The 14,750-nt window shown below is 55.7% G+C and overlaps 2 protein-coding genes across 2 annotated transcripts in view; one reads left to right on the top strand and one right to left on the bottom strand.

The window, feature by feature from the left end:
- The first annotated feature begins 3,811 nt into the window (after positions 1 to 3,811).
- Positions 3,812 to 9,097, top strand: LOC116861790 (leukocyte immunoglobulin-like receptor subfamily B member 3). The gene is made up of 12 exons (XM_032848624.1): positions 3,812 to 3,860; positions 4,081 to 4,116; positions 4,283 to 4,561; positions 4,724 to 5,023; positions 5,247 to 5,528; positions 5,834 to 6,133; positions 6,393 to 6,428; positions 7,255 to 7,371; positions 7,721 to 7,757; positions 7,836 to 7,873; positions 8,067 to 8,116; positions 8,758 to 9,097. The coding sequence occupies exons 1-12, from the start codon at positions 3,812 to 3,814 to the stop codon at positions 8,902 to 8,904; spliced, it is 1,671 nt and encodes a 556-aa protein (XP_032704515.1). The 3' UTR covers positions 8,905 to 9,097.
- Positions 9,098 to 9,960: 863 nt separating this feature from the next.
- RPS9 (ribosomal protein S9) overlaps positions 9,961 to 14,750 on the bottom strand; it is a 6,116-nt gene continuing 1,326 nt past the window's right edge. The window contains exons 4-5 of the mRNA XM_032848703.1: positions 11,023 to 11,209; positions 9,961 to 10,234 (exon numbers count right to left, since the gene is read on the bottom strand). Of these exons, the coding sequence (XP_032704594.1) occupies positions 10,057 to 10,234; positions 11,023 to 11,209 (365 nt within the window). The 3' untranslated portion in view covers positions 9,961 to 10,056. The remainder of the gene's footprint in view (positions 10,235 to 11,022; positions 11,210 to 14,750) is intronic.

Below are 14,750 nucleotides of genomic sequence, written 5' to 3'. Positions count from 1 at the left end.
TTAACAAGAAGTGGCTTTAAATTGTTGGTCAACTCAGGGTTGGTGTCCATTGAGTATTTTTTCCTTTGAGTGTTACTGAGACTTTCCTGTTTCTTTGAATATTACATTAGGAGGCACTGTGTTCTGATAAAGTCTTCTGGGGAATGTGGATTCTTATTTGTTTGACTAGGTCGTCAACCTGGTTAGGTACTCAATGACATTTTAAAAAAAGATTTTATTTATTTATTTGACAGAGAGAGAGAGAGTGAGAGAACACAGAGGGGGCAGTAGAGGGAGAAGCAGGCTCCCCACTGAGCAAGGAGCCCGACATGGGACTCAATCCCAGGACCCTGGGATCAAGACCTGAGCTGAAGCCAGATGCTTAGCCAACTGACCCACCCAGGTTGTCCCACTAACTGACATTTTTACCTGCTTTCGAGGATGTAGCTCCCAGTCACAGTTCAGCTTTCACAGCCCACGCTGACCATTTCTCTGGTTTCACTTCTAAAAAACCCTTAACGACAATACCTGACTATTGCTACTTGATCATTCTCTCATTTCCTCTATTAAAATGGACACATTTGTCTTGGGACCTAGTTATTCTATCCTCCATGTGTCAGATTTTATCTTTTTGGCTTCTATTTTTATGATGTCCAGCTGCATTCTGGGATACTTTCTGAGTTTCATTTTCCAATTCCCCAATTTTCTGATCAGTTGTCTAATGTCTACTACGGAATAGATCTTTTGAATCTTCTTATTTAATTAACGAGTTTTTATCTATGAAATTTCTTAAGCACTCTTTTTTCCACTAAACTCTTTCTGTATCATGAATGTCATGTCTTCCTCTGTCTGAGGTTTTATTTTATTTTATTTAAAATTTTTTTAAATTTTATTTTTATTTATTTGACAGAGAGAGAGAGAGAGAGAGAGAGATCACAAGTAGGCAGAGTGGCAGGCAGAGAGAGAGGGGGAGGCAGGCTCCCTGCTGAGCAAAGAGCTTGATGCGGGGCTCAGTCCCAGGACCATGAGATCATGACCTGAGCTGAAGGCAGAGGCTTAAACCACTGAGCCACCCAGGTGCCCACTGTCTGAGGTTTAATTTATTTTTATTTTTATTTTTTGTCTGAGGTTTTAAAGCACGCTTATTTTTAAATCTCTTCCCAATTTTCAATTTATCCCCTTTGTCTTTGTTGGGAATTCCCACAGTGACTGGGGTCTGTACTCTATTTTTCATGGCATAGTTATCACACACACTCAGTCATTTTGCCACTGAGCTAATCCTCCACGGAAGTTGTCACCCCCATTTCCCTGCACTGTGAAGTCCTAAACACCTGACCAGCTTGCAATCGCTTCAGAGTCACGGTTTGTAGGTGTGCCTGCCGCGGGGCACCGGCAATGCACGGTGGACCCAGACCTGAGCTCCACACATCCACGCCCGCCCCTATTGCATGAAGGGCTTTCGCTCACACCTGGAGAAAGGAGCTGAATTCTGGGGGGTAGCTCGTACCGGGGAGAGGGGACACTGCAGTCCCTGTTCAGACAGGCAGCAGCTCACACCGGGAACCCCGTGTCTCCTCTGGGGCTTTGCCCCCTGTCTGCACACAGACACAGCAAAACTCCAGATCCTTGGCGCGTCCCTGGGACTCGTGACCACGCCCACTCAGCGCTGGTCTCTGCTCGTCTAGGGATTCACTCTGCACTTCTGGCACTTCAGTTACTCTAATTCAGCTGTGGCCATGAATCTGACCAAGCTTTCCGCGTGCTTGCCGTGGATGTTGGCTGTGGCCTGCAGCTGGCCCCATAGGAACTCTGGCGCTGCAGTCATCTCAATGTCTACAAACCACACATGAAACCACCCCAGATGACCCCCTCCATGCCTCCATGACCCCAGCGGTCCTGAGGGTAGAGGCCACTGTGTCGTCACTGTGAGGAACAGGAGACTCAGAAAGGGGAATTATCTGCTGAAGAATGACGGTAAGTGTTTCAGCTCTTACTTCCATCTCCGAATCGCCTCTTACCCCGTGCCCGGGAAGGAATTCACAGTATGGGACGGAGAGGTCTGCCCAGCGGAGGACTGGACCCGGGGAGGCAGAAATGCACTGGAGGTTCAGAAGGAGCGAAGATGATAAAGACGGTGCTGACTTGGAGAAAGAAGGAAGTCAGGGAAGGGAAGTGTGGGGGGCAGAGGAAACCCACGATCTCAGGGCAGGAGGAAGGGCCATGCTTCCTTCTGAGAAATGACGATCTGTCTTCAGGGCACCTCCCAAAGCCTGCCTCTCCCTGGCTCATCCTCCGGGGGTGGCCCCACCGGCTCCTCCAGACACTGGACAGACGGTGGAATCCCCTGTGCTCCTCGTGCTCTGGCGCTCACGTCCACTCACCGGATCCACCCGGCCCGAGACCCTCTTAACATGGTCCAGCCCATCCCAAGACTCAAGGAGCGGGGCTGCGCCAGCGCGTCAGCCTCCCCCTGCGCCTCCAGCCGGGCCTCTCCCCTGCCCGGTTCATTCCTCCCCAGAGGATCCTGCTGATCACCAGGCTGGTCTGATCCCGTGGGAGGCTCCAAACCCTCCTACACTCTCCTTCAGAAAGTCCAAGTTGCACCCTCTCTTCCTCCGGGCTGTGACCGTCCGACCAGAACCACCAGCCCCAGCAAACACTACTCACCCCCAACACCTCCCCCAACACCACAAACTGAGCTGTTAACAAGTCCACTTGCCTTCTCTGGCCCCTCAGCCAAGCTGCCCCTGGCCACCTCCTCTCCAACCTGCCATCCTGGCTCCACTCAACCGCGCAAGCGTTGTGAGACAGGTTTGTGTAAGGGCTTAAGTGAGGAGGCTACGCACACGGCCTGAACGCAGACCAACACACCACCCGGGGAGCAGGTAAATGCTGGGGGAGGGAGGCTGCCAGCTGTCCGTGTTTCCTACAGCGTTAGTCGTCTCCAGACAGAAGCTCGTTTGACTGATGCTGGTTAAAACCTTCCCGGGCGTGCTCCGATCCTCTGACAGGCCCCAGCCTCAGTTCTGGGAGCAGCTCGAGTCGTTTCCGTGGAGGGCGGCCCCCACGCCCATCTCTGTGCTACCCCAGCTCACGCCTCCCGTCACTCCATCCCCCAGAAGGACCGCTCACGACAAGGGCCCAGACTCTGTGACGTCTACGTGTTACGATTCTCACGATTCCCCGTTTTCTCTTTTCTTTCAACTTGGAACAGTCCTGCAAGACTATGAGAGAATCGTTTCCCACCTAAATATTCGTGTTGTCTGTTGTCACTAGCCGCAGCCCCTCTAGTCCAGGGAACGAGTCTGTCCCCTCGCCAATGAGTCCCCATGCCCGGCACCATGACGGGATGTGGCCACTGCTCGCCGCACACGGGCTGATTGCCAACGTGCTGGGAGGAAGGACGAAAACTTGCGTTGACAGAAGCTCAGGAAAGGGAAGTGTCTCAGCCCAGGACACCCAGCCTCTGTGTGAGACAGGGCAGAAGGGGAACTGAAATGGGGCTGATTCCCAGGCCCTGCCCTAGCTCCCCCAGCCTCGAGGGCCAGAACCAGCTACTCTCTAGACCTGGGCTTGCTGGGGAGGAAGCAGACAGAGCGGGGTCTGGGGAGACAAGACTCAGTCTGTCTGAAAGGTCCCAGGACTCACTGCCCTCGGCTCACCCTTCAGGGAGAGCAGAGAGAGGCCCCGCGGGGGCTCTTCCCCTTCCTGTGAGGCCATCCCTCTAGGACGCGTGATGAGGAACACGGGGCCTGGGTTGTACCACACCCTGTGCATCTGTCTGTCCAGCTCACGCTGAGGACGTTATAAGCTGTCTGCACCGCTGAGGACCATGGGGGGCAGCGCCAGGACTCCGACCCTCACTGCTCTTCTCTGCCTCGGTGAGCTTTCTGGAAAAGAGGAGGGATGGGGTCGCCCCCCTCCTGCCCCCTGGTCCGGGTCCCTGGGAGACCTCAGGGCTGGGGAGGATCAGTAGGGACAGAACTTCTTGGGGGAGGCATGTGCTCAGCCCCAGCTGTGACCCCAGCACCCAGGGGCCCAGACCAGGCTTGGAGCAGCTACGTGTGGGTGTGGGAGGCACTCACAGGAACTCTCTTCCAGGGCTGTGTTGGGGCCTGTGGGACCAGGCACAGATGCGTGAGTGTTCCCCAGATCTCCTGTCTCTACCAACCACCCCCTGAGCAGCTGAGGGGCAAGAGGGTCAGGGCTGATAGTGACTCATGTGGGAGGGGCCTTGGGGTGACAGGTGGGAAACTGAGAGGAGAAGGGCCCCCTTGCAACTCCCCATCTGATTCCTTTCCAGGGACCCTCCCCAAACCCTCCATCTGGGCTTATCCCAGCTCCATGGTCACCAAGGGGAGCCGTGTGACCATCTGGTGTCAGGCATCTCTGGAGGCCGACGTCTACTATCTGTATAAAGAAAGGGTCTCGGAGACCTTGGAGACCTCACAGGGTTCCAGCAACAAGGCCAGTTTCTCCATTACATACATGAGCTTACACGATGTAGGGCGATACCGGTGTGCATATCGGAGCGGGGAGAGCTGGTCACAGCTGAGTGAACTCCTGTCCCTGGTGATGATAGGTGAGAGCAGGAGATGGTCCCCTCCCCCTGGGCCCCTCCTCCAGGCAGAAGGGAATGGACTGTGGCTTCACGGGGACCCCTTGTTCACAGCCCACAGTACATGGGGTCCGTGGGGTCCGTGGGGTGATGGTCCCTGTAACCAGCTCCCTCCTTCTCCCTCAGGACAGTATCCCACACCCTCCCTCTCAGCCAACCCAGGCCCTGTGGTGGCCTTGGGAGGGAACGTGTCCCTCTCCTGTAGCTCATCATGGCCACGGGGGTCATTCCATCTGCTGAAGGAGCGGGGGGCTGATGCGCCCCAACACCTGGAATGGAAGTTCCATCGTGAGAGGAGGCAGGGGCTCTTCCACATGGGCCCCGTGAACACCTCCCATGCGGGGACCTACAGATGTTACGTTTCTTCCGAGTCATACCCGGATTCGTGGTCACAACCCAGTGACCCTCTGCACCTTCAGGTCACAGGTGAGGGGGCCCCTGCCTCACCCCATCTACCTCCTGGACCCAGATGACTGACCTAAGCTATATGCGCAGTGGAACCCTGAGGTTGATGGGGGCTGGGTGACACTGTTGTCCTGGGGCCAGAACCACAGGTGGGAGAACGTGGGAGGGGCCCATGAGAGCCTCACTGCAGGCTGTGGGCCATGCGGGGAGTGCGTCCCCAGTACCACTGTCCCCTGCTGTCCAGGTGTCTACAGGGCGCCCTCCCTCTTGGCCCAGCCGGGCTCCCTGGTGCAGTCTGGAGACCGTGTGACCCTCCAGTGTCGCTCAGAGACCGGCTTTGAGAGATTCGCTCTGACCAAGGACGAGGAGCTCAGAGCTCCCCAGAGTCTAGAAGGGCAACTCAGCCCCAACTTCCCCCTGGGCCCTGTGAGCCACACCCACGGGGGCCGGTACCGATGCTACTGTGGACACAAGATCTCCTCCACCTGGTCGGCCCCCAGTGCCCCTCTGGTTGTCCTGATCACAGGTGAGGAGCTCCCTGACCCATGTCCTGTCTGCTCAGGGCCTGGGACCACGGTTGTCCCTGGGTGATGGGGTCCAGAAAGAGGGCCAGGATCATAGGCTGAGGCAGGGATGTGGTCTAGAGACAGGGACTGAGAGAGGGACAGTGAGGGCCATGGAGATAAAGGACACCCACTCAGAGAGATGGGAGGTGCCGAGAGGGGGTCCCACACAGAGTCCCTGGAGAGAGGATGTGGCCCCCCAGCCCAGGGTCAAGGGCATGTAGAGAGGGAGTGGCTCTTTACATGTCACGACCTTCCTCTCCCCCAGGAATGTATGAGAAACCGTCCCTCTCGGCCGAGCCGGGGACGTCAGTGTCCTGGGGAGAGAACGTGACCCTGCAGTGTCGCTCTGAGATCTGGTTTGATACCTTCCACCTGTCCAAGGAGGGGTCCCTCGCTCCTCCCCAGGTCCTTCATCTGCAGGACATAGCGATACCTTATCAGGTCAACTTCATCCTGAGTCCCGTGACCTCAGACCTCGAAGGGACCTACCGGTGCTACGGCTCACACAGCAACGTCCCCTACCTGTTGTCACAGCCCAGTGACCCCCTGGAGATCCTGGTCTCAGGTGAGGGGATCCAATCCTGTCCTCTTTGTGTCCTCAGGGGAGTGCCAGGGTGGGATGGGAGTGAGGGGGTCACAGGTGACACTCTCTGGCATGGCTTCTCTCTGGGGTGACCACAAGGCTCCAGGAGCTCGGAGCCTGGGCCGGGTGGCAGGTGGGGTGGTCATGGCAGAGGGAGAGGGGGAGAGCCCAGTGGGGGGCGGAGCACCCTGAAGTGAGGCGCACGTAGCCCCCGCCCCTCACCTCCTTGTCTTGGTCCCAGGCGGCTCTGAGGATGCAGCCTTCAGCCCACAGAGGGGTAAGTGGGGTCTCTGTCGGGAGGTGGTGGGTGGGAGGAGCTCAGCCCAGTCTTGCGTCGAGATTATGGTGGGAGAAAGTTCTTCTCACTGGGACAATTCCTTGGATTGCAAACCTGACTGCAAAGGGCCAGCAGGTGGCTTCATCACTGTGTGCGGGGCAGGCGGGGGCAGCAGGCACGCACGCAGGGTTTCTGAGCTCACCTCCACAGGTCGGGGGTCTCGGCCTGAGGGCAGCTGCGGAGTTGACAACAAGGCTTGGAAGTCACACCCCCAGGTTCAGACCCCAGTTCTGCTCTTGGACAAGTCACGTCCCTCTCCGGGGCCCAGGCTCACCATCGGCACAACAGGCCTCCCGCCATCTTCCGCAGCGCGCTGGGAGATTTCAGTCCAAGTCATGGCTCTCCCTCCTGCCCTCGCAGACGCACACTCCAGGTCCACACAGGCCCCTGTGGGGGCGTCACGCCTGTGCAGAGTGGGAGATGGGTCTGGGCTTGGGTTTGGTGGACAGGTCTCCACTCCCGTGTTCTGTCTGGAGGGCGAGGGGGCAGCATGAAAAAACCCCAAATCCCGCAAGGGAACCCACGGCCCTGGTTCGAGTCTCAGCCCTGCTGCCTCCACCCTGGGCGACCTGAGACATGTGAATAATGACCTCTCTGTGCCTCAGTTTTCTGTCTGTGGAGTGGGCGGGAGGGGCGGCAGTCGTCTGCTGGGTGATCGTTGACGGGGTCAGAGCTGAGTGCACAGAGCCGAGCAGGTGCCTGGCACACAGTAGGTGCTCAGGTAAAGGGCATCACTGGCTCATTCATAGTGTGGCTTGTGCACAAGGTCCCCACTGGTACCTGTACGTCCTCATCGGGGCCTCAGTAGCCTTCGTCCTGCTGCTCGGCCTCCTCGTCTTCCTCCTGGTCCGACACCAGCGTCGGGGCAAAGGTAGGAAGCCAGGTGAGAAGGGAAGGGGGTGACAAGTCCCGGGGGGTGGTGGCTGCCCAGTGGGCCGACCAAGGGTGGGCTCAGGGCAGCGGCCAGAGGGAAACCAGAGTGGCGTAGGACTCCAGCATCTCCCAGCGAGGTCTAGAAAGGAGGGTACACGTGGGCATGTGTGAATATTGTATCCTTTTGCCTTTTTGAACTTATGAAATGTTTGGAAACACATACAAGCTTTGTTTTTTACTGTTTAGCACGGCTTTCTCTGTATGGGGGGGGGACGGGCGGGGATCATAAAGATCCTCAGCTTAAGGCCCTGGGAGGGGTCGAGAATGGGGGCCTGAGGCTGATTTCCACCTCCCTGCAGCAGTGGCAGCGTCTGAGGACAGAGGCCTGCACAGGAGGTAAGAGCACCCCGAGACCCCGACTCCCGCTAGCCAGCGGCCCCCTCACTGCCGCTAACACCACTGTCTCCTCCCCAGTTCAGGTCCTGAGGCCGCCGCCCAGGAGGAGACCTTGTGTAAGGGGAAGCATGGGCTGTCCTGGGGGAGGGAGGAGGAGGGCCCAGAGACATGGGTGGGCAGGGGTGGGGTGGGGGCAGACAGCATCTGACTCCGCGTGGCTCTGTAACTGTCACTGTCTCTGAGCTCCTGCCATGTGACTCTTGGGGGAATCTTGGCTAGAGAGGGGCCGCCGTGTTCTGTCCCCACCAGATGCTGTCGTCAGAGACACACAGCCTGAGGACAGACAGCAGGACAGCCAGGTGAGCTCCCTGTGCTCCGGACCAGGGCACCCCCTGCCTCCCTGCTCACGTGGTAAACCCAGCGGACACTCCGCCCAGCAGCAGGCGTCTCCCTTCTGGAAGCCCACGGCGCTCTGTGCTGCCGTGACCCCGCTCCCCTGGGCCTCTTCTCGTCTCCAGCTGCGGGGACACTCGGGGCGAGTGGGCAGAGTGGCTGGTTAGGGCTGGACAGCCTGTGCCCCGCACAGAGGGGCGCAACTCCACGCCCTGGGCCTGCGGGCGCCCGGAGAGGACGCCGCGGCAGCTCCACACACCCTGGTCCTACAGCGACTCAGCCCTCTGCTTCCCGTTCCTTCTTTCCCCAGCAACCCACCGCTCGCTCACGTGCTTCACCCCGGCCCCCGAGCTGAGGCCCCCGCGGCGGGCGCTGGGTCTGCCTTGATGGCCACCTCAATTCCTGCTCCAGCCTCCCCCAGCACCAGATCCCAGGCCCAACCCCGTGTCCACACCACAGGCATTTCCACCTCACACCCCTGCCCTCAGATACACCGAAGGAGGCCAGAGTGGGCTCAAGGCCACCCTGTCTAGCAAGGCCCTTGGCCCCGCGGGGAGCGCCATCCTCCCCTCACCAGCCTCGTGCCTTTCCTCTCCCCCGGCTCCAGGCTGCGCTTTCTGAAGACCCTGAAGATGTAACCTACGCCCAGCTGAACCACCTGGCCCTCAGGCAGGAGACAAGTGCACCGCCTCCCTCCCAATTAGGGGAGCCCCTGGAGGAGACCAACGTGTACGCTGTCCTGGCCATCCACTAGCCCAGCAGACTCATACCGCCTGCTCCAGGGGTCTGAAGTCTCCCTGCAGGGACCCTGGAAGGCACAGGAGCTGCCCCCAGCCAGCCTGGAGGTAGGACACGGACCAGGAACTCAGGAACTCGGGAGACCTTGTGGGAGTCGATTGCTTCCAGAATTTCCAGGACCAGCTGATCGTACAGTTCCTAGAAGGATCCACAGGAAGCCCCAAGACTGTTACCAAGTGGCAACCCTTGAGGTGTGGTGGGAATCCAGCACTAAGCTCCAAGAGCTGGGGACCTTCTGGAGGCTTCCTGGCAGCTTGGCAACATCCCAGGCCCAGGGCCATTACGCTGAAGCTGAGCACTTTCAGCTGACCTGAGAGCCCAAGGCCTCAAAAGATTGACTTGAGAGCAGTGAGGTTGCTAAATGGCAAGGGCTTCCCGTTTCCCGAGACCAAGCCCCTTGCTCTGTCCCATGCAGCTTCTCTACAAGACAGAGAAAGGGAAGCTGGTCTCCCTCCTGACCTGTGTTCACAAACTCTAGATGCGGGGGAGGGGAGCGGGGTGCCTCAGCCGTCCCCTCCCAACCACACCAATGTAAGCGTTGAAACCAGCCTGTCCTTCCTGCCCAGCGCTCCCCAGCAAATCCCAATTAAACTCGTTTACCCTCGCCTGCAACCCAAGGGTCAGCTTCCAGCTCTGGACAACCCTAACCCGGACTTCTTTTCCTGGGGCCAAGGTCCAAAGCGCTAGGGGCGCTGGGCTGGCCTTGCCTCCACTTGCTACCTCCTCTGCCCAGAAGGGAGTCCCCCTACCCCCATGCAAGTAACTGGCCCGAGAACGTCCCCTAACACTGCTGGTGTCCCCACTGAAACACGCAAGTGGGGTTTGCGCTGCTCACCACTGTACCCTTGCCCCAAGGAGTGAGGACCACCAGCTGGCAGGCTCGCCAGGCCTTCTGAGGCGGCGGCAAGCACTAGCTGGAGGGAACCTGATCAAGGACCCGGCCTGTGCCTCTCCCCACCCGAGGTGCTATGCTCAGAAAATGGAGGCAGACAGATACACCAATAAACACCAGTTCCAAAGCACTGGTTCTTTTATTATGTGACGGGGAAACCAGACAATCCACGGGCCCCAGGGGGTAGGGGGGGATGGATGGAAGGGAAGGGTGGGCTCAATCCTCCTCTTCGTCATCGCCGGCGCCAGCCCCACCCTGGCCCTTCTTGGCGTTCTTCCTCTTGACGCGGCCTGGGCGGCCACCCCCATACGGAGAGCGCAAGGAGAAGTCAATGTGCTTCTGCGAATCCAGGCGGACGATGAAGGATGGGATGTTCACCACTTGCTTTCGGACCCTGGAGGGGGGATGGCAGGTGAAGGGACGGGGAACAGGACCCCAGTGGGAGGAAACACTACTGCTCGCTGCTTGGACTCTGACTTGGTAGGAGGGTGTTCCCGACCCTGTAGCACCTGGGTGTTCTGGAAAGCTTTAGAGCATCACTCGACTCAACCAGACCACGAAGTAAGAAGGGGGAGCCCTGGTGGCAGCCAGTAACCCAGGGTCAGATTCTCAAAGTGGAACCGAGCCACGCATGGGGCTTTACTAAGGTCAAGCCTCCCTGTCCCTGAAGCAGCTACCTGAGACCCCGTTCTACAACATCTGACAAAGGGCAAACTGAGCACCCAGAGGAAAGACCCAGCTGTCCCCCAAGCCAGCAGACTCCTATAGTCCTGGCACCTGAGCATCAGACCACGGGCTGTGGTCAACTTGGCAAATTAACGCTGGTTAACAGTACCAGGCTCTGGACTGAGTCCACGAGTAGGCCCAACACAGCTGTATCCATGAACCCACCCACACCAGCTGACGCCCACCTGGGCACACCAAGTGGTTACCTGTCCAGCTGCCCGAAGAAGCCTTCGCAAGGTGTACGGCTCAGGCCGCAGTGACCCTTGCGCTGGGCTACAAGGTGGGGGATGAGGCTGTCCCCAGCACCCCATGAGCTGTTTGCAGGCGCCAATCTTACCCTCAAGGTGTAGTCACACCTTTTGTCACCTCTGAGGGCTGCATAGGAGGTAAGGACAGCAAACTTAGCGAGGGGGATGGGATACAAGACAGACTCAGGGAGCTCCCTAAGGGAGTTACCTGATGTGGCGCTGGCGGATCAGCACACGGGCGTGGTGGATGGACTTGGCCAAGCCCAGCTTGAAGACCTGGGTCTGCAGACGCCTCTCCAAGAAATCCTCAATCTTCAGACCCAGGATATAATCCAGCTTCATCTTGCCCTCGTCCAGCACTCCAATGCGCACCAGTCGCCGAAGCAAGGCATTGCCTGGTAGGAAGGAAAAAGCATGGATTGGGGTGTCTGGCTCACCTCTGACTTCATGGAGCTTAAGGAGCTCCACAGAGCTGTGACATGAGTGGGAGCTAAGAACCCGTTCCAATTTAAGAATTAATGTAGCAGCCACTGTGACCATACTCTCATCCTACCAATGAGGGAAAGTGCCCACACACACCTCTGCTCCCATCTGAAACCACCACCTTCCTTGGAAGCGTCAGGAGAGTAATGAGACAATCCCTAGAAGAGCACTTAGCATCTCCCTGCAAAAAACTATGCTGCTATCACTTAACCGTTACACCCACAATGAAGCCTGGTGGTCAAGAGCCAACCTATAGTCAGGAAAGCTCCACAAGTACACTGGACCGGCAGTACCTAGCTTCTAGACCTGAGAAAAGCTGCAGGCCGGGTAATGCTTAACAGGAGACATGCTATCTTCCCATTTCCAAATATCAACAAACATAAAATACCTAGAAAAAGATTTAACCAAAAAGACGAAAAACCTGCACACTAAAAACTGTTTAAGATATTGATGAGAAAAAGACTGAAGAGACAGAATGAAAAGCTATCCCATGCTCAGAGTTTGGAAAAATACTGTTAAAACACCAGTGCTACGCCAGCAATAAATGAATTCAGTATAATCCCTATCAGAATTCCAGAAGTATTTTGTTTCTTAACATTTATTTCACAGAGAGAGAGAAAGAGTGCGCACGCATGAGCTCGTGCTATGAGCACAAGAGGGGCTCCATCCTGGGACTCTGGATCATGACCTGAGCTGAAGGCAGAGGCTTAACCAACTGAACCACCCAGGGGCTCCGCCAAAGATGTTATCCGTGTAAGTAGAAGAATCAATCCTAAAATTTGTATGGACCACAGAAGACTCCACAGCAATATTGAAAAAGAGAAAATGTTTGCAAATCATGTATCTGACACAGGTTAACACCAAGAATACACAAGCAACTCTCAATCAACAGCAAAAAGCTCCAAACAGTGTTATTTAAAAATGGGCAGAGACCTACAGATGGCCAGTAGGTACATGATCAGGTGCTCGTTGTCGCTGGTCATCAGGGAAACCTGAGTCAAAAGCAGTGAGATCACCTCACACGTGTCAGACTGGCTAGAACTAAATCCCAACAGACAACGGTGCTGGTGAGGATGTGGAGAAAAGGGAACCCCTGTGCAGCTGGTGGGAATGCGAAGTGGCAATCACTATAGAAACCAGTATGGAGGTTCCCCACAAATTAACTATGATGATGCAGCAATCCCGTTTCTGGGTATTTATCCAAAAAGGAAAGCGCTAACCCCATATTCACTGCATTATTACCAACGGCCAAGCCATGGAAACAATGTTAAGTGTCCACAGACAGTTGAATGGATACAGAGGGAGGAAGTATATACACACAGTGGACATTACTCAGTCATAAAAAGAATGAAATCTCGCCACGTGCAACAACGTGGATGGACCAAGTGCATTCTGCCAAGTGGACTAAGTCAGAGTCAAATCCCATGATCTCACTTGTATGTGGAATCTAAATCTTTTCTATTTTCTAAAGATTTTACTTATTTATTTGACAAAGAGAGAGATCACAAGTAGGCAGAGAGGCAGGCAGAGAGAGAGAGAGGGAGGGAAGCAGGCTCCCCGCTGAGCACAGAGCCCGATGCAGGGCTCGATCCCAGGACCCTGAGATCATGACCTGAGCCAAAGGCAGAGGCTTTAAAGCACTGAGCCACCCAGGCACCCCTTATATGTGGAAATCTAAACAAAACCACCAGCGTCACCAAAAGATACCTCAAGATCATAAAGAGAATATATTATGCGGCTGCCAGAAGCACAGGGGAAATAGGTGAAGGTCGTCAAATGTACAAACTGCCAGTTATAATACTTACCGTATATTACAAAATTGCTATCTCAAAAAAAAAAAAAAAATTTTTTTTCTTATTTGTCAGAGAAAGAAAAAACACAAGCAGGGGGGAGCAGCAGGTGCCGGATTGATGCAGAGCTCGATCCCAGGACCCCGGAATCATGACCCAAGCCGAAAGGCAGACGCTTAACTGACTGAACCACCGAAGTGCCCTGTATCTTTAAGGCTTTTTGAAAGGTGTTAAGTAAACTTACCGGGATCATTTCGCAGTATACAGAAAAATCCAATTGCTATGCTATACATCTGGAACTAAATAATGTAGTCTGTGAATTATACACTGGCTAAGAAAGAACAATATTCAAATATTAATTAAAAAAAAAAAAAAAAAAAAAGCCCTACAGGCACATAAAAACAAGTTTGGGATTATCTACCAGCTCAGACACTTTTCTGTCCTTATGCTAGAGAATAGAAACTTCAAGAACCTTAAGTTTAAAATCTGATAGACTTCTTCGTAAAATGAAACCTCTATCGGGGCGCCTGGGTGGCTCAGTGGGTTAAACCTCTGCTTTCAGCTCAGGTCAGAGCATCGGGCTCTCTGCTCAGCGGGGAGCCTGCTCCCCCCCCACTTGTGATCTCTGTCAAATAAAACAACAACAAAAAAAAACAAAACAAAAAGCCCCACTATCATTAAAAACAAACGTTTTTCACATTTACTACTGAACCACCCACACACTATTAAAAAATGGGGAGGCCCAGCCACTCCATCAGCACCAAAAAGCCTTATATATGTATAGTAAGTAATTTTCAGTGCACACTGAGTAAACTTTGTCAACAGGAGTGTGTCCAACGACCAGAGAGTTACCTGGGCTCCATCTGGACAAAGCAAGGTCAGTCACAATGTCTTACAACTGGCTATTAACGCGCAGTCCTCAAAGGCGGAGGCCCTTCTCGTCATCACGGCACAAGACAACTCAAGTGGCTTAGTTCCTGAGCTGAAAAACGTGGAGTACCGGTTTCCATACCGCTGCCATCAGGACAGAGCCCATCCCGGGATGGACCCCTGGCCACACGCTGGCTACAACTGGTTTAAGAGGCTTTTCAACAGACCAGAATCAGAGAAGCTTCTTGCCCTACTGCAGCTGTCAGTGGGAAAGGCTGGGCCTCAGGCCATACCAGTGACAAACTCCTGCAGGCACAGGCAGACTGTGGGCCCCTCCTTCCTGTCCCATGGGGATAAATGGCTCCGTTTGCTAGAAAGCCTACAGCCTACGGTGCTGCCTTCCCCGTAGCTTCCACTTCTGCCACAGGAAACCACAAATACTCCTGGGTTACCTGCGGATCAACCCTGCCCGGCCGGCCACGCGCCTGCCTCTCTAGGGCGGACTTGAGCAGCTCATCTTCAGAAAGTCCCTCTGTCCTCAACGACCTGTAGCTGGCTCCCCCGACTGGGGGATAAACACCCACCCGAGCATCCCCAGGGGAGGGGATTCCTGAATTTTTCACCACTGTGTGAGCTATTTTTGGTTGAACAAGCTCCACACCTCTCTCAACTTTAAATATGCGGGGGGGGGGGGGGGGGGGGGGGGCGCGGGGGCCCGGGGGGGCGGGGGGGGGGGCCGCCCCCCCCCGGCCCACGCCCCATACCCAAGAGCCCCCGCCCCCCCCCCCCCCCC

The sequence above is a fragment of the Lontra canadensis genome, unplaced genomic scaffold (genome assembly GCF_010015895.1).
Source record: "Lontra canadensis isolate GAN:19392208 unplaced genomic scaffold, GSC_riverotter_1.0 scaffold206, whole genome shotgun sequence".
Taxonomy (NCBI): Eukaryota; Metazoa; Chordata; class Mammalia; order Carnivora; family Mustelidae; genus Lontra; species Lontra canadensis.
The sequence above is the reverse complement of the archived record's forward strand: the minus strand, read 5'-3'. Positions and strand labels throughout refer to the sequence as shown.